At 42.5% G+C, this 25438-nt stretch overlaps 3 protein-coding genes across 13 annotated transcripts; 2 read left to right on the top strand and 1 right to left on the bottom strand.

Annotated features, from left to right (window-relative positions):
* The first annotated feature begins 459 nt into the window (after positions 1-459).
* On the top strand, positions 460-8242 carry LOC118288965 (far upstream element-binding protein 2). 3 transcript variants are annotated; one of them, XM_035615569.2, is made up of 19 exons: positions 460-539; positions 611-763; positions 1414-1519; positions 1729-1788; positions 1992-2028; positions 2166-2218; positions 2348-2419; positions 2510-2567; positions 2948-3119; positions 3293-3391; positions 3470-3568; positions 3654-3756; positions 4051-4172; positions 4480-4773; positions 4914-5029; positions 5104-5192; positions 5538-5744; positions 6511-6698; positions 6838-8242. In XM_035615569.2, exons 2-19 carry the CDS (start codon positions 635-637, stop codon positions 6844-6846), a joined length of 2013 nt encoding a protein of 670 aa, XP_035471462.2. In that variant the 5' UTR covers positions 460-539; positions 611-634; the 3' UTR covers positions 6847-8242. The 3 variants fall into 3 exon arrangements, with proteins under 3 accessions (XP_035471462.2, XP_035471463.2, XP_035471464.2); XM_035615570.2 differs by lacking the exon at positions 460-539 and having other exon boundaries at positions 546-763; positions 1414-1516; XM_035615571.2 differs by lacking the exons at positions 460-539; positions 6511-6698; positions 6838-8242 and having other exon boundaries at positions 546-763; positions 5460-5681.
* A 560-nt stretch (positions 8243-8802) lies between these two features.
* rfx1a (regulatory factor X, 1a (influences HLA class II expression)) lies at positions 8803-21332 on the bottom strand. Of its 7 annotated transcripts, none has more exons than XM_035615561.2 (18): positions 21197-21332; positions 19096-19476; positions 18507-18616; positions 18315-18410; positions 17528-17625; positions 17012-17435; positions 16134-16315; positions 15714-15833; positions 15307-15434; positions 14998-15116; positions 14551-14657; positions 14308-14459; positions 13436-13533; positions 13049-13198; positions 12444-12652; positions 11250-11403; positions 11122-11167; positions 8803-11031 (listed from the first exon to the last, which is right to left on the bottom strand). In XM_035615561.2, exons 2-18 carry the CDS (start codon positions 19454-19456, stop codon positions 10871-10873), a joined length of 2715 nt encoding a protein of 904 aa, XP_035471454.1. In that variant the 5' UTR covers positions 19457-19476; positions 21197-21332; the 3' UTR covers positions 8803-10870. The 7 variants fall into 7 exon arrangements, with proteins under 7 accessions (XP_035471454.1, XP_035471453.1, XP_035471456.1 ...); XM_035615560.2 differs by having other exon boundaries at positions 21169-21309; XM_035615563.2 differs by having other exon boundaries at positions 16134-16309; positions 21169-21309.
* On the top strand, positions 17935-25437 carry rln3a (relaxin 3a). Of its 3 annotated transcripts, XM_035615581.2 has the most exons (3): positions 17935-18638; positions 23102-23278; positions 23538-25437. In XM_035615581.2, the coding sequence occupies exons 2-3, from the start codon at positions 23119-23121 to the stop codon at positions 23819-23821; spliced, it is 444 nt and encodes a 147-aa protein (XP_035471474.1). In that variant the 5' UTR covers positions 17935-18638; positions 23102-23118; the 3' UTR covers positions 23822-25437. The 3 variants fall into 3 exon arrangements, with proteins under 3 accessions (XP_035471474.1, XP_035471473.1, XP_035471475.1); XM_035615580.2 differs by lacking the exon at positions 17935-18638 and having other exon boundaries at positions 21172-23278; XM_035615582.2 differs by lacking the exon at positions 17935-18638 and having other exon boundaries at positions 21311-23278; positions 23541-25437.
* Position 25438: the final 1 nt, after the last annotated feature.

The raw sequence follows: 25438 nt of genomic DNA, 5'->3' as shown, positions 1-25438 counted from the left end.
TGCAAAGGTATGAAATCCTTTGACCTCATGTATTCCACAGATTATCTGTAAGACGGTTAATGATATTCGTCAAAATAAATGTAAATTAATTTAAGTAATATGTTTTTACATAAAACATATTATGCATCTTTGAGATGGATAGACCCATGTGCCCTCTGCATAAAAAATGAATGCAATGACTAAATGAGAGGAAAGAATAGAGAAATACTGACATACTCAAACTATGATGCCAATAAAAATAATTGGGTTTGTTCAGATTTATTTTTCACATGCTAGAAACGCATACTTACAATATGTGGGAAACCAGGGTTAAGAAAAAAACAAGAAATTTATTATAATTGTATGGTATTTAAGCTAACCAAAAATGAAATATACATACATGATTCATCTATTTGCCGATCATTTACCGATCGGTTCATCCGTATATCGATCTGTCGTTTCCGGTCTAAATATGAATAAACTAAACATTCGTATGAGTTGAGAGAACGCGAATGAACCTTCCCGGCTGCCGTCGTATCTTCAGCGCCTTTCCGTGCTAGGTCAGTTTCTCGACTTCCCTCTCCGCTCCTGCGCAGCTCCGGTCCGGGTTCATTGTTATTTATTTTTTTAGATTCCCGCTCGCTGGCCTGTCAACATGTCGGAGTACAACGCGGTGCCGCCGCAGGGCGCCGCGGCTCCTCTCGGCGGACAAGAATCTCTCGGGAACGGAGCAGGGGGCATCAAGAAAGATGCGTTCGCGGACGCGGTGCAGCGGGCCCGGCAGGTGAGGGATGCGAGGGCCAGCGGCTCGCCTGGAGGGAGAGCTAGCTAACCAGCTAGCCCGAGGGCCGGCACCGCGAAGACATAATGTTTGGTTTATGTTTTTTCATTATAACGGTGTCACAATAGCACAACAAAGCCAGCGAGGTCACGTCAGGTTAGCTCAAGTACTGTAGCTTATGCAACAGAAAAAACTACAGTGGCCGATGTTGTTATTGTTTCAGTCCAGCGAATGAAGGACAGGACGTGTGGCAGGACATTCCTTTCTTTCTCATCTTGCTCTCTATTGCTTCTTTTTATGTTTCCACAAATGGTTGCAAATACATTCAGTTGGCAGTTTATCAGAAACACTAACCAACTATTGTAAAAAACAATCGTTGGATAATGATGGGACTATAACTGTACTGTGTACTGAATACACACTGACTGCACAATAATAGTAATAAGTTGTTTTGCACATTAGTGACAGATAAAGTAATGTACATTCTGCCGAAAGACGCCGCTCAGTCCAACGTGTGCCTTACAGTACATGTGAGTGTTAACATGCACGTACAGTAGTGGGAACGTTTATCTGAGTGGTCCAGAGTTGTACAGATCTGAGTGGTGTTTCTCATATTTTAATCGACATGGTTAACTTTCATACTATTGCTTAAGATTGCAGCTAAGATCGGGGGTGAGGCTGGTCCTCCCGTGAGCATCATCCCCGCATCAGAGGGCTTTCCATTCACTGCACAGAAACGACAGCTGGAGGATGCAGGTAGCAGTGACCACACCGCTTAACCCCCCACCCTCACCCCACACAGACACACAATCACACAATCACACACACACACACACACACACACATACACACACACACACACACACACACACACACACACACACACACACACACACACACACATACACATACATACACACACATATAACAGCTACAGTAGATATATTATGTTTTCTCTCACTTGACAGATGAACCAGAGAGCAAGAAACTGGCTGCACAGAGTGACTTGGATTCAGCTAAAGCACTGTGTGAGTCATGTTCTCTTTACTTATTGCGTTGTGGTGTTTGTAACTCACAGATGACAGTATGACTGGAGTTTTATAGTATTCCTTAGTTTTTCCCCATTATCCTTGTTTGTCCACATTTCCTCTCATCAGTAATCTAGAACCTATCCATTGTACTGTTTTCTCACTCTCTTTTTTTCCCCCTCTCTGTTGCTGTTGCATTTCAGCTATTGGTGCACAGCTCGCTGCACTTGCACAACAAAGGTGAGACCTCGTAGCTTTCAGTTGATCTTGTCATCTTTTTTCATGGCAGAGGATTGAAGCAAAAACAATTAGAAAGTCAACTGCTACCTGACTTGTTGCGTCTTGTTCCCTCTTTGTCGTTGTCCTTGCTGATGCAGGCCCACCTCCACCACAGAGGAGTACAGTGTTCCTGACAGCATGGTGGGACTCAGTGAGTGCAGCCCAGCTCCTGTTTTAACACATATTGATTCCACTCTGTTTTTGTGATATATGACAAAACGAGATACCAGAGAGTGTGAACCACCCAACAAGACACGTCTTTGCTTCTTGTCATCTGCAGTTATTGGCCGTGGAGGTGAACAGATCAATAAAATTCAACAGGAGTCAGGTTGCAAGGTGCAAATAGCTCCAGGTACTGTCTTCACACCTGAGGGCCTAAACAGTTTACAATATTATTTTTGTATTTTGGTGTTGATTATGTACTCTATCTCTGTGTGTCTAGACAGTGGAGGCCTTCCAGAGAGGAGCGTCTCTCTCACAGGTTCCCACGACTCTGTACAGTAAGTTTTGGAATTAAATAGGCTAATTGTCAGTTAATCTGGGAGCATCAGAAATGTTCACTAACGATAAAGCCGACCCTGTGAACCTGTGGACCCAAATCAAAACATTTGTTAGAAGTTAAGGCAGGATGAGAACTTATCAAAACAGCCATTCATAACAATTTGTGTCTGGCTTAATCATACATTTTGTTTATTGTGCTGCACTATCTCTGAAGCCACATTCTATCATGTCATTTTTAATTTCGTTATCTATAATGACCTATTACGTAATGTCATAGATATTATGTGATGTAATATTACATCCCTTGGCATTATATCAGCTTGATGATATGATGTTGCAAAATTAATATGAAGTAACTGATGCGCTCCTCTCTGGCCAGGAACGCCAAGAGGCTGTTGGATGATATAGTGTCACGAGGGAGGGGTACACCCCCCTCTGCTTATCACGAGTCCACCAATGGGCAGAATGGCTCAGTGCATGAGATGATGATCCCAGCTGGCAAGGCTGGCCTCGTCATTGGCAAGGGAGGAGAGACCATTAAACAGCTACAGGTACATTGTATGGTTGTTGCTTTTGCCCTTTTTAGAAACTGTGATTATCTTAGCGGATGTGTACCCACCTTTGCAGAGTGCAATATTTTTTACATAAGTAAAGCTAGAAAAAAAATCCAAAGGGGTCAATAAAGGCCTATGTAACCGCAATGTTTTATTGCGCGACACTCCAGGAGCGTGCAGGTGTGAAGATGATCCTGATCCAGGATGCCTCTCAGGGTCCCAACGTTGACAAGCCCTTGCGCATTATTGGAGATCCATACAAAGTCCAGGTACAGCAATACAATCCTCTCATGAAGTTCTAAGTGCTGAGATGCCATGAATTGTAATCATCACATTTTCCTTTTCAGCAAGCCCAGGAAATGGTGGAGGAGATTCTGAGGGACAGAGACCAAGGCGGCTTTAGTGAAAGAAATGACTTTAGTTCCCGAATGGGCGGAGGCATGGATGTGAGTTTGTGTGCGGGAGCAAGATTAATAATTGGATCAGTTGCATTTGAATAAAATCTAAGCTTATACTGTAAATAAAACCCAGATCCCAGTACCACGGCACTCGGTGGGTGTTGTCATTGGACGCAATGGAGAGATGATCAAGAAGATCCAGAATGATGCTGGAGTTAGAATACAGTTTAAACAAGGTAGGACCCTATGATGATAATGGATGTAAAAATTTGCACAAAACTGTACATTCAAGACAACATGAAAATTGGATGTATGATACCACTGCCTGACACAGAAATGCCAATTTTATAAAAACTTAACCTTTAATAACACCCCATCCTCACTGAAGTGCTTTTCCAGAATGATACATTTCTGTTGGTTTAATGAGGTATGTGCCTGCACAAGTGGAGTGTTATAAGCATGATAGTGGTATGACTTTTTCTGAGTTCTGAAAAATATTGCTAATGCAGATGTAAATCTCTCTCTCTCAGATGATGGGACCGGTCCAGATAAGATTGCCCACGTCAGTGGTCCTCCTGACCGCTGCGAACATGCCGCTCAGATCATCAACGACCTGCTGCAGAGCATCAGGGTCAGGGAGGAGGGACAGGGGGTATGGATCACTTTTTCTCACACATGCACGAACTGACTCGCTCTAAAACAACTCTTGGAAATAGACCCTAAATTGTACTTAAGTATAATCTCTATCGGCCCTGGATAACAGTGAATGGATAGCAGTTGGCTCGGGGCAGGCATTTTTCGCTTTTAAAACAAACCAGAATTAAACTTTGAGAAAACTGAAATATTCCTAAACCTAAATCTCATGGGCAGTGAGTGGCTCAGTATAAGCATGTACATTCCCAGAGAGACAATTTTGTAGAACTATTCTGTAGTCAGTGGGTTTTCTCCTCCATCTGCAGGGGCCCCCGGGTCCTCCAGGAGTGCCTGCAGGCAACCGGGGCCGAGGTGGGGGACAAGGTGGCTGGGGTCCCCCTGGAGGGGAAATGACCTTCTCTATTCCTGCCCACAAGTGTGGGCTTGTGATTGGCCGCGGGGGAGAGAACGTCAAGTCCATCAACCAGCAGACGGGGGCGTTTGTGGAAATCTCTCGACAGCCTCCTCCCAACGGAGACCCCAACTTCAAGCTGTTTATCATCAGGGGCTCACCGCAGCAGATCGACCACGCCAAGCAGCTCATTGAGGAGAAGATTGAGGTGCATGCTGTTTTCAGTCACATGCCAGTGAACCACCTCAAACCTTTCTGCCTACCTTTTTGAATTATGAGCCATTAGGATTCACATTCATGTCCAATCATGTACATTCATACCATGCACTACTGTGTTGTGTCCTCCAGAGTCCCCTGTGTCCTGTTGGCCCGGGGCCATGTGGACCAGGTCCTGCTGGTCCAATGGGTCCCTACAACACCAACCCATACAACCCTGGACCGCCTGGTGCCCCTGGACCCCCACAGTAAGAGTAGCTACAACCAATAAGAGTAGTGTAGAAAGTTTAAGTTAATAATAAAGTGTTTTTTTTCTCCTCAGTGGTTGTCCTCCAGGTCCTCACCAGTACAATCCTCAGGGCTGGAGCAACTCCTACCAGCAGTGGCAGCCCCAGGCGCCCCATGACCCCAGTGAGTCCCCTATGAATTCCCTGCCTCCTCTGGTTTTCCTCGGATTAAAATCATTTTATACCCATAATAGTGCAACAGATTAATCCTTCTACAACACTTTAATCACAGGCAATTCCCAGTCCCTTCTGTTGAGTAATGACATCTTTTTTTTGTCTAAATCTGGAAAGGTCCACAAGAGCACTGATGGTAATGTTGTGATGAGATGCACTACCTGCGCTCAAAGCAGTTCTGGCTAACCCTGTCTCTGTTTTCCCCCTGGTCTCCAAGCCCGGTCTCCAGGCCAGTAGCAGGGGCTCACCCTCACCCTATGAGGACCTCACCCCCTCCACCCTGCATCTTTTCTAGGCAAGGCAGCAGCCAATGACCCTAACGCGGCCTGGGCGGCCTACTACGCTCAGTACTACCAGCAGCCGTCGGGGGCTGTGCCGTCGCAGTACCCCGCAAACGCGACCGGAGGTGCCCAGACATCAGTGGACCAGACCCAACCTGCACAGACACCGGGGGGCCAGCCAGACTACACCAAGGCCTGGGAGGAGTACTACAAGAAGATGGGTGAGACTTCCAAAGAACGCCACCTGTAACGTTCCCTGCTGTTGACTAGTGAATTATTATGTTTTTTTTAACCAGTGCAGAAATAATGATCAATGGTTGTGCAGCAGTGAAGCACAAATGAGTTAAAAAGCACATGAACACATCATATAAATATCTTTTTAAATAATGACAATTAAATTATAGATTATCTGATATAAGTCATTAGATAAATGCTAGAGATCTTCTTATTGAATCTTTTCCCGTGGGATTAGCAGCTTCGCACTGTAGCTATAAATCTTTGGAGTTCAGATGGTAAGGACAGTAAATCTTTGGTTATTCATTTTTGGTGAGTTGGTTCAAGATCCTATGGGGTCCTGGTCTGTATCTTTGCAGCCATAAACTCACAGAATATACTGTTATATACTGTAACTGTGCAATAATTCAGCAGTTAGTGTACAAAACATAAACATACTTCCCCATTTCACAGTCAAACTGCCACTCAAATATCACTGCCAATTAAACTTTATAAAGCTATTAAGAAATTTAATACCCATTTTTTATCTTGTTTTCTAAAGAAGCATCCACAAATTATTCAAATGTTTTGGCTGCAAGTAGCTCCTCAATTTCCTTTAAGTGCATCAACAGCACATTCTTCATCCTGCCACTGGTCTCATCACACTACATACTGGAAACCTGATGAGAAACAGTGAGATTCAGCAGCTGAACTGTAGCCTGGTTACTTTTAGTTCTGCATCATTAAGTTCTCTTTTGTGTGTGTCACCTCCAGCCCAGGCAGGTGGCTCCGTCCCTGCATCTGCAGCCGCAGTCCCGGGAGCAGCAGGGGGAGCAGCGTCCACGACGGGAGGCCAACCGGACTACAGCGCAGCCTGGGCCGAGTACTACAGGCAGCAGGCTGCGTACTACGGACAGACAGGACAGGCACCTGGGCAGCCGGCCCAACCCCAGCAGGGACAGGTTGGTACAGAGGCTGCAGTAGGGTTGTCATCATGTCTCTTTGGTGTCATTTGAGATAGCAATTTTATTTCTATTTGAAAATGTTGCAGTTTGTTGTAAAAAGCTGATCTTTCAGTGGTTTCAATTGTTTGCATTTTAGACGCAGTGAGAGTTCACAGCAGAAAGTCTCAATCCGGGGAGAATCAAGAAGGTTGGATGAAGAGGAAAACCCTGAACTTTGGGCCAGGAGCTGTGTTGTTAAGTTTTATTTTTTTCATATTTTATTTGTTCTGAGTGGAAGTCAAATTCAACAACTCACAACCAAAACATCACGTGGATACTTTTTAAATAAAAATGTGAACTGAACAGATGTTCAAGTGCTTTGCTCCTGAGGGGAGGGATAAGACTGAGGATGCCATCATGGCAGCGACACAAAGCTTCTTAAAGCCTCTACATACATTTAACAACAGAAGCCTTGAAACGCCAATACATCTTTCTAATCTTTCTTTTATTATCTTCTTAAGACGTCTAAGTTCCACTTTAAAGCCCTAACCCTTATATCTCAGTGTTACATTAACTAAATAGCACAGAGCTAAAAGAACTATAATTACATTGTGTATCTGGTTAGGTAATAAATCAGAGGAATCATTTTTAAAGCACGTTGTTTCGTGTTTCTCTGATGTGGCTTGCATGTTATAATTTTTTTTTTCAAAACAAAATTTGTATCATTGAAATATTTTGACAGTGTCAAGTAGAATTCTACAGTGTTGATTCATGCATGTGGGATGACTAATAAGTGGTAAAAGTCAGTAGAGGTGGATCCTGAAAAAGCAGCTAAAGAACAGAACACGCCCTCTACTGGTGATAAGACCTTAACTGTGTGCAATGATGTCAAAGTATCCTCCTAGATGCAAAGCAAGGGATGAAAAGTGGAAATCAGATATTCACATCAGGATTTAAAGGGTCCTATGCCCATAGGTTGAATGAATGCAGTTTAGGCATCTCATCTTCTTCAAATATCCATTTAGGGTTTTTTTTTTAAAAGTCAGCTAACTGTGGATGGAAGGCCAAACTGCAAAAAAAAAGAAGCTTTGTCCTTCATATTACTTCAAAAACGTTGAAGTGATGGTCAGGCCTTTTAAAGCCATCATGGGGCAGTGGGCATTCACCTTGAAGCAACTGCATATGTGTCTTTTTCATCTCGTGACATCCAAACCCCGCTGTGACGTTTTTAATCGCAAGGCTGCATGTTATTGCTTTTTACTTACGTTTTTTTAATGGATCCAAACAAGAATCTGATGATCCTTTGCCACACAGTTGTCTTGTGTGCAAGAGAATTAAACAGTCTTCCAATGTGTCCCACTTCAAGATATATTACACATGTACATATATTCAGCAATTCAAAGGCTGTTGGTTTTGATTTACAGAGATGTATCAGGTATGATTGTTGTTATCTCAGCAGCAGCTGTGAGCCTCCTTCTGGCAGCAGTGTTGATCTTTTAATAAGTGACCACCACCAGCAATACTCTGAATTAAAAAGGGGCATTTGTCGATTACCTTTAAAATGTGTGTTGAACATTTTGTTGTCTTGCATTTACAAATAATGTTGTCTGTCGTTATCAGACCACCAGATGTCACTAACGCCCATTTTTGATCATTCATCTTTTTTTCAATTTATTTTTTAGGAAGCTGAATGATCACTCAAGATAAATCAAAAATCTGTTACTGTGGATACTTTAAACATTCTATACTTTTTTCAAAAGTTGTAAACTTGTATCAGATATATTCAGTATTCAAATTTGACAGTTCAAACTGAAAATAAAATCAAATCTGTTTGTCTCGCAGGACCAGCAAGCCGACCCTAACCCCCCATACAACAGACTGAATGTGTGTGTGGTGTCTGTTCCACCGTCTTCTTTGGTCAATTACATTAAGAGCGGCCACAGACAAATGTGAGAACAACCCAGGAAGTCACAATATATTTATCAAATGAAAGAGCAAAATGAAGATCCCTGCCCATGTGTCAGCCCCAAAGATTAACACACGCATGGATATTAAGACACTACTGTACCTAAAGATCGGACAAACACCCGCGAGAAAAGAAATCTACAACAGGGGAAGCAAGTGCAATTTTAAAAATTCTTTAATTTATATCTTTAAAATTAAAAACATCTGAATTGCATTCTACCACCTCCAAAGGCACAGTCATACTTAGAGCAGACCAAATTCATAAAACACTGCCACTGAACATTTTTTTTTTTTCTCAATTTGTTTTGTACATAAGAAAGAAAAAATAAATAAATGACTGACTGAACATTTTTCTCACTGGGTAAACAATGGCCATCCTTGACGCTGTGGGACATTAGAAAGACTGGAGTGATATGTTCTTAGCGGTGGTAGTGTCAGACTCCATAAGGATGATGTGCTGGTTTGAGGCTGGCCATGACGTGCACCGCAGCTATTTAAAAGAGTGTGTATTTCAAATCCCCCCCCCCCCCCAAAAAGAGACATGTTTGCAACAAGCAATCTCGATGAACAGTGTTTAAGAATATGGATGTTTGAAGCAAAACAAAGCCATTGGCAGGAGCGCGCAACTGAGAGAGAGTGAGACGCACGAGGGAGTCGAGTCTCCGGAGAAACTGCAGAAAGAGCCAGCAGATATTTCACCTCGCACCGACATCTCTGAACCACACTGAGTGTGCTGTGAAAGCTGACACCTGCACACTAACCAATCAAAAAATAAACCACTTAAAAGAAAAGGAGAAAAAAACCCATCAGATTCACTCTCTCGGAGCGTTAAAGACAACAGTCAATGTGTGCAAAGAGGCAGGCTTTGTGGGAAAGTCAAAAAGGTACAAAAGAGGATTGATAACTGAGCGTACAACCACAAATCAATAATGCACACAGAGGTTTGATTACAATGTGTGACAACACAGCACCATACACGGCACGAGAGGTTCACTTAGTGACAACATAAATCAAAAATAGTGGATAAATATACAGTAGAATATAAGTTTATCGCCGTTCTTACTCAGGCACAGTCCTCCTCAAAACATACAGAGAAAAATGTATAAATGACAGGGGTCGAGGATCAAAGGTAACAGGTTTGGCACACACGTGGAAAAAATGTACTGAAATAAGGCAAGAAAATGATATTTCAAAGGAATAATGAGGCAACACAGTAAAATTACTGGATGGACAGGAATGAAGCACTTAAAATATATGACACATACAGTACCTCTCTCTTGGAACTAGATGTTAGATAGAAGAGAAAGGATTTTTTTGCAGCAACTAATGAGAGCCACCTAATCCGCAGCTGTAGCTTTATCTTTACAAGTGTGTGTAGCAGCTGCGACAGGCACTCCGAGAGCACGACCACGTTTTCTTTACAGGCGGTAAAATAAAAACGGAAATCAAGAACATTTGGATGTCCCGGAAAATATCTACAGAGGAAATCAGACACACTTGGCAAGACTCACAATCACACAACCAGACAGACACTTTAACTAACACACACGCGCGCACACGCACACACAATCCAAAATACATGCTGTCTTTTACAAATGTGTTTTCCCTTCTGAATAAATAAGGAGAAAAAAAAACATTTCTGCAACCACTTACTATGAAAGCCCCCCACCCCCTGATGAATTTACGTTTACACACACACATCACAGTATTTTCAAGATCACTTCGATACGGCAGTGACAGGTTCAGGAGGATCTAGAGTGAGCAGACGTTTCTCAGCGAGGCTACACGTTGCAATGTAATGAGAAAAAACAAAGCAAAACAAAACAACAACACGTGCCTGGCTTAAGTTCATTTTTACAAATCCATACAACTGAGGGTTGAAATCTTTCCTCAGCGTTTCTCTTTGCATTGAGAGTGTGGTTTTTTGAAAACAGATCCTATTGCAATGTCAATGATTTTGTGTTGAATCAATGGTGCCAACAGGTAGTTGTGCCATTCAGGCAGCAGCATTTACTGAACAAGTGTTGTTGGATTATGTACTGTATGTGTGTGTGTGTTCGTGTGTGTAAACTAGTGGAACAGTTACAGTATGTAGTGTGTGTGCACACCCATTTACAAGATCTATATACATATATTTGTCAAGTGTATAAATTAGTGTTCTTTGTACATATATTTGTGTGTATGATCAATATAATCAAAACACGTCTAGCGGTGTTACTCTGCGGTTAGTTGTCAGCTGATCCGGTGGTGAAGAGGACTCTCTGGTCCATTCTGGCCAGCTTGGCAGGCGGCTCCAAAGACTCCTCTCCCAGCATGGCCCCATCTGAAGGGAGGGACAGCTCCTGGCCCTCCTCATCACTCTCCTCTTCCTCCTCCTCTTCCTCTTCTGTCATAGACAAGGGTAAAGGAGCTGGTTACAAACTGTGCTCGGAACATGACTGTATATAGTCTGAGTTACGGTGCAGAGTGGACGTACCTTTGTCAGGATCCAGCTGGCTTAGACTCCGGCCTAAACTGGCAAACTAAGGGCAAGAAGGAAATGTGTAAGTGCTGTAAACATGGCTTACGGTGTTTATTTTATATTCCATGTGTGTGAGATGGTACCTCTCCCATGACAGCAATGGGTGTCTCTCCCTTGGCCTGGGCCACTCTATGCTCTATCAGGTAGTACATGTACTCATCATACAGCAGGCGGATCAGGTGAAAGGAGCCAAAACTGGCTGCACTCCGCAGGGTCAAGTCCCTGATCACCATGGAACTGGAGAGCAGAGGTGGCGGGAATGAAGAAACAGTAATGCATGTTTTCTGTAACTATATCACTTCTCTAACCACAAAAAGGAAGTGCTCAGCGTTCTCACAGCGACAAAGTTTCAAGTATGAGTCATTTCACTTCTGATTTCGATGTTCCATCTTAGTCACTTGTTTACCTCGAATCCTTTACTTCTGCTGAAAATGTGCAGCTGAACAGATGCTTAAAATGGTGGTGGCCACTTTGTTTGCAGGGCTGCAACTAACAACAGTTTTCACAATCGATTCATCTGCTAATGTGTTTCTCAATTAATTGTTTAGTCTATGAAATATTGAAAAAAATTGGCAGAAATACATTAACCATTCTCAGAGCCCATTGTGATGTCTTCAGTGCGCCTGTTTTGTCCAACCAACAGTCCAAAAATTTAAGACATTAATTTTGTCACAAAACAGCAAATGATCACATTTAAGGAGCTGGAACCAGAGAATGTTAAATAAAATAAATTTGTAAATGTTCTCGCGATCAAGTAATTGATTAATTAGATAATCGCTTACCTAAAGATAATAAACTCTGGTCAGGATTTAATTTGACTTATATCTCAGGATAACACATTTCATGCCATTCTCTTTTGTGGTTTTAGGGACTTGATGTAGTGAGAAAAGCTTGTGGCTGACACTCAGAGCATCAACAAAGACAACAAAGTCAAATGTAAGTGGCCATTCTGTGAGCCTTGCATGAGGAGCTGTAGTATTTTTTGAAAAATAAAACAAGTATGGCGCTGCATACACACACTCCTTCATTATTGTCACATTTCAAAAGCTGCTCTCAGACATGCACTGAAGTTTGGACACTTTCTTGAACCTTTCCGCTGGGGCTCATTGGGGGAATGCAAATGTTGAGAATCATTAATACAAACTCACATACAGCATAAGATGAAGGATAAGTTGAACATGTATCAGTGGTCAATGACTCCTCATAAACTGCTTGGCCGTAACATTTCAATACCCTTCTAACATGCCAATGTCCCTCAAACTGCTCTGCCATCACACCTGTAAAAGGACCACTTGAGCAGGAAGAGCTTTGCTGCCTTAGGGAAGGCAGGGCTTTGCTGGTAGGGCTTCAGGACCTGGGACACCACGCCGTCCAGCCATGCAGCCCACTGCTCCAGGGAGTTCTGCTGCTGAAGGGTCAGCTTGAAATCCTGCTCCAACCGCTGGACAACACGGTCTTCACACCGGCACACCCACGAGGCCTGCTCCTGCAAGGGACAGACAGGATGAGGGCAACGTGTCAGTGAGAGGCTCACATGTGGCATTAGTCGCATCAGTAAAGTGCAGCAGGGTGTCTTAATGTTTAGTCAGGCTTTCATTAAATCAGAGGACTGAGGGTAAAGTCCTTGCACAAAAAGTTACATGCTAGCAGCTTAAGTCCCTGAAGGAACCCAAAAAGGTTTCTGAGAAACAACACAGAGGGCTTGTTTTACATTTCCTGAGGAGGGACGTTACAAAAAAATAGATGGTTGCCACAGTAACTGAACGTGTAACATCTGAAACCTCATCGAGACCACAGGCTATTTCCCTCAATCACAAACACTGAAATCCATGTGGGGTGACATGAACGCTGCCAGCACACAGCGTTCAGAGAGCAAACTAACCTGGACATTAGCAAAGTCGACGCGGTTTAGGTCGGAGAGCATCTGGCTGATCTGAGCCGTGTTCTGGAGGACAGCGCGGGCCGCCTGGGCGAGGTGGTTCAGACTGGTGTAGCGACGCAGTGTCTGGGCAAATGCATTGGCTGACGTTACCTGCAAAAAGCACAAGGGGTAAAATGGTGAGTCAGATATCAATAAATTGAGCATTAGTGTTAGTTCAGGCAGGCCACTTAGTCAAGCTCAGCCACAACCCAACTATTAGGAGAGAAGATCTTTAGCTGAAAGCTCATGGAAAGGTGGGGATGTGTGCTCTCCGTACCACAAGGGCAGGGAGGTCCCAGCAGAAGGAGCATTTTCTCCACGACTGAAGCTAAAGCAAGGGGAGTGTACCTTGATGCGGACCATTTCCTCTGGGATGTTCATCATGGCATTGGTCAGCCAGCTCTCCAGGCTCTTGGCAAAGTTGCGGATTGCTTGAGTTAAGGCACCTGGGGGCAGGAGGAAGTAAGGTAGAGACAAGTTTCACAAGTCGACAAGTTTAATACTGGTCATTTCAGAGTATGTTTCGCTTTTCTTATTCCCTGAGAATGTACATGGGTAAATGATTATCAGACGCCTGGTTCACATGGTTGAGTGTTTGCTGGATACATAGATTTCTTGGCCATGTACTATATATATATGCATAACCAGGTTTCCAATGTGATTTATATCTACATGGAAGACAAAGGCCCAGGACAAGAACACATTTTCTGTGGGAATAGTGCTGGAGGGTTAAAAGAAATATTCTTCCTCATAGCAGTATAGAAGTAATATTCAATGTTTAATCAAAATCAGTGTAAATACCATTGTCTGCTCTTCTGCATTAAAAATGGTCTGCTCTTTTATTGCAGAGCTAGTCCATTGGTCCAAAAGTTTCAACCAAAAAAAAAAGATTCTCATAAAAATTTGTAGAATTGTTTGTATTTGTGAAATGTCAGATGACATCTGTTTTCTCATTCTAAATATTTCCAGTTGACAATGAAGTTTAAGAAGAGCCCTCATTTGAATATTTATATTGGCATATCCTGTAGGTATGTAGGTGTATGCTTTAATGACGACTGGAAGCTGTTGTAAATTGTAAAATTTAAAATCATACATTGTGATAAATCATTAGTAGAAAAATTACTTCAATTCAAATATTTATCTGTGTGGTAACTTTTGTAGCTGGAAAGTCACGATGTGTTTTGTGCATATTGATATACATTTTCATTGTAGGGCCTTACTGGGAATGGGCCTGAGCACATCAGGGATGAGGATCTCCACCAGGGCCTGGTACAGGCTGTTGTCACAGTCACGGCTCCAGCGCAGCACTGGCTCATACTTGCAAAGCAAAACCAGGCAGGACTTAGGGAGGCGCTTCTCTGACTCGTCGTGACTGCCAAGACACAATCGGTTTGTATGAAATTAGTACTGCTGCCGCGGAAGGATGTTTCTGAATGTTGTCCCTTTAATACTTTACCACTCACACAGCCAATGTGGCATCTCCAGCCTGGTTCTGGCTGAACCTCCAGAAGGTCTTCCATAGTGTCTCCACCAGGGTAAACTGCAGGTTGACCATCACGTCCAGTATGGCCTGAAAGAACACATAAAATATACCTTTCACATTAACAAGACTGTAAATGAACAAACAGACAAATACAGAGTATCAGAAGATCAACTGGAACGACACAACGTGGGGAAAATGAATAACTGCTGGACTTTATGTTCGATGTTGGCCGAGTGCCTTTAGTTTCTCACAATATGATCTTTCCTATTTGTCTCCAGTTTATATTGTCATTCCCCATGAAAGTCACATCTGGCTCACTTTTCACATTAGTCCTCCAGTGACTCAATGACAACTGGATTGAAAAGTCAACCTCAAAAGGTACTCAATGGGTTCCAGCCAGCTAACCAGTGTCCTTTCAGTTGGTTACCTCACAGTGTTCTCTGTACAACAGCTGAAAGCTCTTTATGTGCTCCAGTTCGATGCCCTCTGGCAGAGGCTTCCCCTGGAGGTCGATGTCAGCGAACTCTGGCAGAGCTCTGGACGCATCTGTAACACAGAGAAACAAGAAATCCGAGTGAAATGGCAACAAATGCAGGGAGTAATCAGCACTACATGTACATAACGTTGTACTACATATTGAATGTATCATCTTTTTTCAATAATACCGTACCATCAGGCCATCAGAGTCATCAAGCCATTACTTTCATACCTATAGATATTTGTTTACAGAACACACCTAGGAACTGCTGGTACTGCTGAACCTGGGTACTGATGTCCACGTGCCCTGACCCCTGCTGCTGCTGCTGGCCTGCTGCTCCTGCTGTGCCGTTGGTCATTCCTTCAACTTTATGCACAGGTTTCAACCTGGGGGGAACAAAAAAATGAATGATGTATATACACAAGACAGCCAAGGTAAAGCCTTCAGATCCAGACAAAGATGACGAGTATTGAAGTACATATAACAGTTGCTTAAAGATGATTTAAAAGATGAAAATAGTGTGAGTGACACAAACAAAGATAAGTCAGTGACAAAGCCGTATAAAAGGAAATAGTTAAAGATGCAACAACGGAAAACAGAGAAATTGTTACAGTGGTGTAACCATTGGTGTTTGAGTGTACAGGGACATTTATTTATGTGTGCACCTCTGTTTCTGTGAGAAGGGCTGCTGCCTCATGGCCAGATGTTGCTGGTCCTCCATCAGACGGAGAAGAGATGAACCCGCCTTGATCCTCAGCCCATAGTAGTGGTATTTCGAATTTCCCCTGTCGGTCAGACAAAACATTTTTTTACATTAAAAGATACTAAGTCTATAGAGGGAAAAACAAAGGGGTGTGAGAGGAAAGAGTTTGTTGTCTTTACAAAATGAAAGTACTCTTCCAAAAGACACATACATTGTATCAGTACAAGCCGATTTCAAAATCTAGGAGTTTAATTTAAGGAAATATAATTAACAACATTCCGTGTGATTCATTTGACAAATGTATAACCAAATGTTTCTGAAAAAGTCGGTCTTGCTTCCAAACTCTCCCCTCCCTTGCCTGCTCGCTGATGACCCATCTTACCTTGTGCCCAGGCGTCGTGTTCGCAGCCCCATGAACACAGATCTGATGAGTTTCCCGAAAGAGGCAGCATTAACAGGCTCCAGCTTTTGCTCCTGGCAGTGCAGGAGATAGTGGCAGTAGAGGGTGGAACGTGGCAGACTCACTCCTTCAGCTGTCTCATAGTTGTCCAGCAACCACTGTACCTGACACGCAGGCAGAGAAAAAAAAGAAATAGCTGGTGCAGTTAGCAAAGCTAATAGACAGAAACAGACAAACACACCTCAACACACTGTCGGTGCACAAAAGTACAAGTATGTGTGCAAACACATAACACACATTTATCAGCATAACACAGCTTTGTGATCAATAATTTATACAAACACACAAACAAAATTCCATTCACATTCACGGTTTGTTGATCATTCAGGAACGAAAACACAGAAACATTTGTTTGCGTGCCGTGGCATACAACTTTGGTATGCAATGAATAAATGACCCGGGATACTGATGGGATGTTTGCCAAACAGGTTGTTTACCATTATCATATGCGTTCTATATGATGAATTTCTGAGATGAAAAAAATATAATGCTGGGGCATTTCAGGCAAATCAACAATGCCCCTCTTCACATGCACGCTACTGATATGAATATGATGAGGTCATGGTTTTGTTTTATATGAGGAGGAAATCACAGTTAAAAATTCTGTAAGATGTCCTATTGTGATCAATAGCGGTTGCATTATTATATTGACTGCAGCTCAAACAAATCTACATATTTTTAATTGTGCTTTCCACTTGACTACTCTACTTTGATGTCAAGCCAGTGTGCGCCACCAAACGGTTGTGTGGAATGAGAACAAAACGAGAATAAAAATTCCTGCGCATGGCGCCTCTGCATACCTTCTTGTCTGCCGACGGCACGCTACCCTCCTCGCCCTCTGTAATACTCACAGTGGCTGGGGAGGCGCGGGCGGTGTGTGAGTAGTTCTGACTGTTGCCAGCCGCCCCTCCGCTGGTGCTGCCCAGCATGTAACCCCCCTGGATCACATAGCTGCCTGCTGTGCCACCATTGGTGCCTGCCCCATCCCCTGCCCCGTTGGTGGTGCCACCTGTGGTCACCACTGTGGCCCCTCCCCCTGCTGCACTGGTGGGCTGGGCCACAAACATGGACACACCCCCTGTGGTTCCAGCAGTCACAGAGACGGTTAGAGGAGTACCAGGGGTAGAGGCCTGCGAGCCCGAAGTTGGCTGACCTTCATAATACTGGGCGGATGTGGTCTGGGTGTACAGGGGCGTGTCAGTGTAAGAAAAGGTGCTGGAGCGACTAGATAAAAGACATGAAATGTGTTAGAAAATTAGAAAAGTTCTGTCTGGACATATTATGTTAGAAAATGATGGATGTAGTTTTATTCTAACATTGTGCTGGTGGTGTAGTTGGTGTCTCCTCCTTCCACATACTGCACTTGATTGGTGTAAACATGTTGGACTGGCACTGGTGTGAGCTGCTGCTGGACCTAGGAGCACACACAAACACACACACATACACACAAACACAGAATAAATCCCTCCTCGGCTACTTCCCCCATATTAACAGTATCATTACTGGGTGATCGGAGCAGCTTTCCCATTAAGTTCCTCTACACGTTCCTAATTACAGAAAGATTAACTTTTCCCTTTACTCTTTAGCTGCAACCCATCTGTGTCCCTGACCTACTTGGAAAGTTGTAGATGTAACCTGCAGTGGTGGCTGATCTGGGCCTTAGCTGGCGGCCGAAGGGGGGGCTCCTGTCTCTTTCTTTATCAGTGACTGGTAATACAGGAGGAGATCGATGGGGAGGTAGAGGAGCTCGCCACCACAGTCTCTTATGTCGTCTGCCAGGGCCCAGGCCAGGCACTCTGGCTGTCCTATCGCACACACCAGCAATACTTCTGGAGATTCATCCCTGACTAACGCCGTTACCGCTGTGGTGGGGAGGAGCTGGAGGCCAGCAAAGGCAGGTTCGACCACAAATGTGATTAGTCGACTCACAGTAAACCAAAATGTGCAGACGCTATAAGGTGTGATGTGATCCTCGTTGTGATGTAAACTGTGATGAACTGGTTGTTTGCTTGTATTCCAAAGATGTGTGCAAGTCATTGAAAGTACAAATGATAGGCGGACATCATATTTGAACATCAACTATTAACTGTGTGTTTAACGTACCTCCGCGCTGATATGAACAGGCTGTAGACTGGTGACACTGAGCTGGGTTCCTGGCTCAGTCTTGGCTATCTGAGAGGTGGCCTGCACCACGGACCTCTGCTTAGATAACACATTCAGTTTTAGGATTCAAGGAAACATTCATCTTATGTTAGGCTTGCATGTATGGGGTGCGTGTGAGTGAGTGTATTTTACCTGTTGAGCCGTCTGTACCTGCTGAACAACGTGTGTGGGAACTCCTGTCTGCACCACAGCTGGAGGGGGACTAGAGTCCGACACACTGTCACTTGAGTGGAGGGAGCCCTCTGAAGGACAACGAGTGTGAATGTAAGTACCCTCTTAAGCTGCGTGATTATTTTTGCTTTAATGTAGTAGATGATTTGCTGCCAGAGATGTAAATACATTACTAGTTGTATTTTTTTCAGACACGATAGTCTAAGTTGCCAACAACAAACAAAGAACAAGGATATGTATAAAGAAATTTACATTTGAATATGTAAAAGTTCTATACAATAACAATCCAGTGCCCCTTCATTATTGAAAAATGTCAAATTTGACTTTTTGAAAGGCACATAATGTGTGAAAATTACTGAAAGACATTTGAGAACAATCACTTTGCATGACAAAAGTCTTTAAGCAACTCCCAATGTTATGAGGAGTAACCAATAATGGATTAAAATATGGATTATGTGACACGCTGCTTCTATGCATGTATAATTACCAAACTGACCTGGCCTATGAAAGTGCCGAATAAATATTATAGTTAGTGATGTTGGTGGTTTACCTGTGACTGTAACAACGATGTACTGAGGGGTGCATTGAGCATTTCCAGACTGTGTTGGGGAGCCCTGGATTTCTGCAGTCACATACTGAGTCTGAGACGACTGGGCCTGTGCCGTGGACTGAGCTTGACTACTAGCGGCAGGCTTCTGAGTGGCGATGGAAGTTTCTTGTTCAGTGGGAGTAGTTTGGCCTGTGGCTGTGACAACAGTAGGAGTAGCCACAGCAGTCTGAATCTCAGCCAGAAACTGAGGGGCAGTTGCAGGGGTGGAGCTGGCGTCAGGTTGCCCCGGTGTGACAGTAATACCAGGCCCCTGGGATTGGGCTGCCGGCTGGATCTCACCTATGTAGCCTGAGGTGGCCATTACAAGAGCTGGGAATCACCCTAGGAAAAAGAAACACAACTAATTTAGCATCTGTTATGAATAATAAAGATGGTCTTGATTTGGTCAACAGTGACAGTTTGTTTCCAGTATCTATTTGGTTGCAGTTGCCTCATATTATTTGCAGGCAAAGCACAAAGGGGTAAGAGGGGTACAATCCTCCATTTTGGACAACAAAGCAGAATAAAATGTAACAAATCACAGTTTGTAATCAAATATTTTTTTTATGTGTAACTAGAAGTTCAAAGTTATAATATATTTTGAAGTAAGGACCCGAAGTTGTAAAATTACATGGGTAACAACCGGACATGGGATGAGTGATGTTGTTGTAGGATCCATTAAAAGTTCTAGTGGAAAACAGTGATCGACATCAGATGCAGATCTAATCTCTAATTCTGCTTTTCGTTTTTCTGGTCACATCAATCTGTAATCAACAGCTTACATCTGAGAGACATTTCTTCATTGTCATTTGTTGCCTTGATGTGAGTTAATGAGTAAGAGGGCTGTTTCTTTAAGGACATCTGTAACTGACCTGCTGGCGGTGCAGCTAATGTGTGGGGGAGGAGCCATGACGGCAACAAGCATTTTGGTGTCTCATTACCTGTAATGTGATCGCACAACCTATTGGCCTTCATGAGTAAAGTTATATCAGTGGAAAAATCCCTTAAGACATAGCAGAAATATTGTAGTGCATTGTGTTCTTATGCTCTCTGCCACGCACAATTATGAAAAGATGACATGTCCACCTTGACATTAACTCGTACACTTTAGTGCATCTTTTCTCTGATCGTCGGGAATGCTTTATTATAATCCGTGCTTTGATTTTTACTTTTGTAATTAAACGGGCAACAATAACTATTGTTGTGAAGATATGATGTTGCTCGTGTGACAAAGCAGTGAAATGGGTTCAACTCAACTCGGACCTGCAAAGCACCTGCACAACACCCTTCTTCTTCGTCGCTCTTCCTGAATGTCAAATGTCCGCCGCCTGCCGCAGCTTTCTCAACTTTCTATTGTGGTGGTGGACATTTCCTTTGCCGAAGATTGCTCAAACGGTGTGCATGCCTCGCCACTGACACAAAAACTGTCTCGAGTAGTTACACTTTTAACTTGACTGTCCCACAGTGGCCTCCCTTTCGGGCAGTTCACGCTTATGCACCCAGAGATTTGATTTCTGTGCTGACGCGGCCATGGGAAGAACCGCGTTATGTGTTGAACCGCCACAGACTGCACTTAAAATACCGTGAACAAAAAACGAGCATCTGTCAGGACTAACCCCCTCTGCTAACTGTAAGCGCGCGAGCGCAAGCCGGTCGTGACAGCGCTGGTGCTAGCTACCTAGCGAGGTAACACGGGCAGCAAGCTAGCTGGTCTCTACAACAACCGCCATTTTGTACCCTTTGCATTTGACATCGCCATAACAACGGCCTGCTTGACTATGCATCTGTGGCTGCGTCGTCATAGCAGGCACAATTCGCTGTCACCCGAATGAGAAGCGGCCACAAACTACCCCAATCGAGAGACGGACTCGGCTGATTATCAATACGACGACTAGCTCGCAGGCTAACCTCAGCTAACAGTGGGATGCAGATGCCTGTTATGGCTACTGAAACAACAAGGGGGGGAAAGCAATAGCCCAATTCAGTTGAATCGTTAACGGACATAAAATATTTCCTATATGTTAAAAGCGTCACCTCTCGTTCCACGTGTGTATTTCCCCACCGGTAAAATGTCTTCTTTTATTTTTATGGCGATTCAGTTGTTGTTGTTGATTCTCGTTGCTGGGTTCTTGTCGCCAGGGCTACCGTGGCTATGGCGCTTCGTCCTCACCAGGGCAACTGTTGCTACCCACCCGCACCCTTCCCTCCCCCGTCGTTGCTCTGATTGGCTGAACGCTGCCAAATTGTCTTAAAGCCACAGGGACAGTCTTCTTTTTTTTTTACTACAAAGCATTCCACGCCCATTTGTGGAAAATTCCTGTCTATCACGGATTTATGGCAGTGAAAGTAATCATTCTGTCGTTCATTATTTTATATTGTCACAGTAAAACAATCTAAAATTGAGCTATACAAATACTACATGTATTTATCATTGGTGGAACAACTGTGTGGTTGATATTGATACTCTGAAACCAAGCATTTTCAGTGAAAGATCAAACAGTTTTCAAAATTAAGAATGAAACATCATAGGTTACATCTGATCACAATACAAATGGGTTTTCTATTTCACCATTATTATATTAACTGCTGTCCGTAGTATAAACAGAACAGCTAATTCTACCCCTGGATAGCCAGTTGAAGAAATGATACAGAGAGACACAGAGTCACTTATACAGAGATGCAATAGTTATGTGGGTCATTATTAGAAATTGTTATTATTAGTAGTAAATATTTAATTTTAAAAGTCAACACAAATGGAAGAAAATGCAGGATCAAATAGTGCAATCTTGTGTTCATTGTACATAAAACATGGGTTTATTAAGGGGAGGAAAGGTCCATAGCATTTTGATATTGCTCCTATGACCTTCACACTTCTTTGACACCGCGTTAACTAGTATAAGGGTGAAACACCATCCTAAAAGGCCATTTTGTTTGCATGTTATCTTCACATTAATTACAAATTCATCATCCCCATTGTAATTTCCCAAATGGGCGACCTTTGGCAATGTGGATACACAGATAAAATGTGTTTTATTTTAGTCTGACTCATAATAGGACTTCTATGTTATCTGACTTTGAAAATGTCACTGGTACTGTCTCAGTTCACCCTTTGGAAAAGAGATGTTGGAATAAATAATTTTCAAGAGAAAAGGAAAATTATACATATGGAAGTTTTACAGGGTCATGTGTGGAATCAAAATGGCAAAGCTGGTGTATATAATTATAATATCAATCACATTGGCTTAAATATATCGCTGTAGTGGTGTCTGTGAGTGTTAAATCTTATCAAGGGAATTCATGGTTACATGTGTAATAAGGCCTGAAAGGTCTCTGTGTCATATTACCATATATTTTATAACTTTTATTTTTGAAATACATTCCAATTTATAATGCTCTTGTTGTGGGATTCAGTAGCTCTATGTGAGTATCTCTATAACCCATTCATTGTGCCAGCAGACGGTGTCAGATGTAATTTATTTCACAATTGGATTTTTTGGACCACAGCATTTATATATCTGCAAATGTAAGTTTCCCTGTGGAAAATTGTTACAATGAAATTATGCTTTCCAAAATCACTACATGACCCAGCACTGTTCATTGTTTTACATATTAAATGTAAATGAGATCTAAAGAAGTCATTATATTTAGGGACACTGAAGGTTCCAAAAGTGCTTCACATGCTGAAACACTATTATCATAGAGGCCTCTGATATATTCATTAATTATGCCACCTTTGGTCAGCTTTTTGTCTCCATAAAGGTCACTGACTGTATCTGTCTTTCGAATCTGTTCTTCTCTCAGAGAAGGCCTGCATACGCACTAGGTATGTCTCCCTTGCAGGGCTCCAACCCCCTTTATAAACCACGCCTGGGTCACCTAGAGAGGCATAGCTCTTGCAAACAGGGAGACAGAAAGCTAAGTGCTGCACAAAGCAAAGAAACTACTGTCATTCTAATCACTTCGTCAGCTTAATTTCCTTGGGATATGTGGAAAGGTGTGGTTCTTGCTGTGTGTCTGCTGGTGGCTGGGGTTCAGCCCATGGAGGACCCAGCATATGGGGTGAAGCTCTGTGGCCGTGAGTTCATCCGGGCAGTCATCTTTACTTGCGGGGGCTCACGATGGAGAAGGTCACTCAGGAGCTCAGGTGAGACTCGAAGACACTATATCTTCATCACCCTTTGATTTTCCATCTGTTTTATCTGCTGACTTTATATATATTTTTATCGGTTGACTAATAAAAATCCATTATTGTATGAGATGCACAATCTAGGCTATGCTCAAAACAGGGAGCTATATTTGTAATTTGCAAGGTCATCAGAGGAACATTGAGCTATGTACTGACCCTGAAAAAAAAAGATGTTACATTCGATTGGTTGTAAACTAACTTTTAAACTTGGTTTCAGCAGATGATTCAGAGGACCTGTTAAGCTCCCGTCAGGATGAGTCCTCTGAAGGCTTAAGTCACAACTCGCTGGAGAGTCTTCTCCAAAGGAACAGAGATCTAAGATTACCTTCTCGAGACCACCAAGAAGACATGTTTAGCAGACAGACGCGTTCTTTCATCACTGAAGAGATCCTGGAAGCCCTGCGCAAGGCTGACCGCAAGGGCCGCGATGTGGTGGTGGGTCTGTCTAATGCCTGCTGCAAGTGGGGCTGCAGCAAGAGCGAGATCAGCTCGCTTTGCTGAGAGTTGACCTTTGCCATCCAGGTGAAAACAGGTCATAGCATTTAATATAGATTAATATACAAACAGACACAGAAATACACACAAACTCTCCCTTTTTTCCAATTCTCATGAATCTTATGACATTTTATAAAAATCTCTAGCCAGTGTCTTTGAGTTAGACCGTTATTTGAGCTATTAGAAATATTTATTTTTTAGTATGCATTAAGTGTATGGAAAGGGCCGTCATGTGCTCAAAACTGTTTGTATGTTCCTGGGAACAAAATGCGTTCCATGCATTGTAATGAACAGCCTTAAATATTCTGTCTTGATCAAATCTGTTTTGTCTTTCTCTGCCACTATCGTATACAATAATATATTTTGTTTCTATTTTTGCTTTACCATCTGAATTGTGCACCCGAGGACTCAAGGGAATGAAATTCTTTGTTAAGCTCAATTGGCAACAGCATCATTAAATGTCACTAATGTCTGATAATGTCTCATCTTGTTTGTATTGTAAGAAGATTGTTGGTTCTTTGCATTTGTTCCAAAGCACACAGAGTATAAATAAGTGTTTAGACCCATAATAAAAAAATGTATGTTGATGACATGTCCTCTTTTCTCAATTTCCAAATCGTAAGTCTCACTTTGCCTAAAACGTGCTGTTGTATCATAATTTGCATTTGAAAAGTCCCCATACTTCCATAACAACATATTTTGTGAGAGAGAGACATTTTCAAGGGGGATGAAGTATTTAGATCCTTTACTACAAAAATATAGAATTATTCCATTACAAGTTCAAGTTTCACAATTTAAATCAATCTTGAATAAAAGTACAGAAGGATTATCAACAGTATCAAAAAAGTAAAAGTTATGTCTCTGCATATTAATGACCCAAATAATAACTAATATAACAGATAATATTATATATTACATTAAAGCTTGAAAATACTTCATCAATGTGTACATTTTTGGACAGTGACTCCCAAATTTGATAATAAGCCACAACCACAAGATATATTGTTGGGGTCATGAGATGGTTCTTAGCTGTCCACAAAACATTCATCTCATTGCCTTCTGTCTTGTCCATATGATCTTTAGCAAACGGCAGCATTTAAAAAAAGTGTTCAACTACAGTTCAACCTACAACTTCAGAGGACTGTTTGAGGATGAAGACTTGGTTTTTAAGGTCAGTGTTAGAGTTGGGGTTAGGCATCTGTTTGTGATGGTTCAGGTTAGGGTAAGGGGCTAGGGAATGTAATGTGCCAATGAGTGTCCCACACCGGCAGAAAGACAAGAACGCGTGTGTGTCTCTGTTCCTTAAAGCTCATGAAAAGGAAACAGGCCAAATTGCTCCTCAGAGCTCATGATTCTTTGAAAATATTTGAGGACTGACCTCTATGACCTCTTATGCGCTCATGGAATCTATTTTTTATTTTATTGGATCAGTATTTATTTTGTATTTATTTATTTGTTATTTTTTGACGCATGTTTAACGTGTCCTTATGTGCCTTGAATATTTTGTAGGGTTTATTGTTAAGATCTTAATGCCAAACATTCTGTATATGATCTTTGTTCGATACAAAAAAATAAAAATAAAAATAAAAGAACGTGTGTTTGTCTCGCGGTTTATGCGTCACC

This window comes from Scophthalmus maximus, chromosome 17, assembly GCF_022379125.1.
Source record: "Scophthalmus maximus strain ysfricsl-2021 chromosome 17, ASM2237912v1, whole genome shotgun sequence".
Lineage (NCBI taxonomy): Eukaryota > Metazoa > Chordata > Actinopteri > Pleuronectiformes > Scophthalmidae > Scophthalmus > Scophthalmus maximus.
Note: the sequence above shows the minus strand (reverse complement) of the source record. Positions and strands in the feature narration are given on the sequence as shown.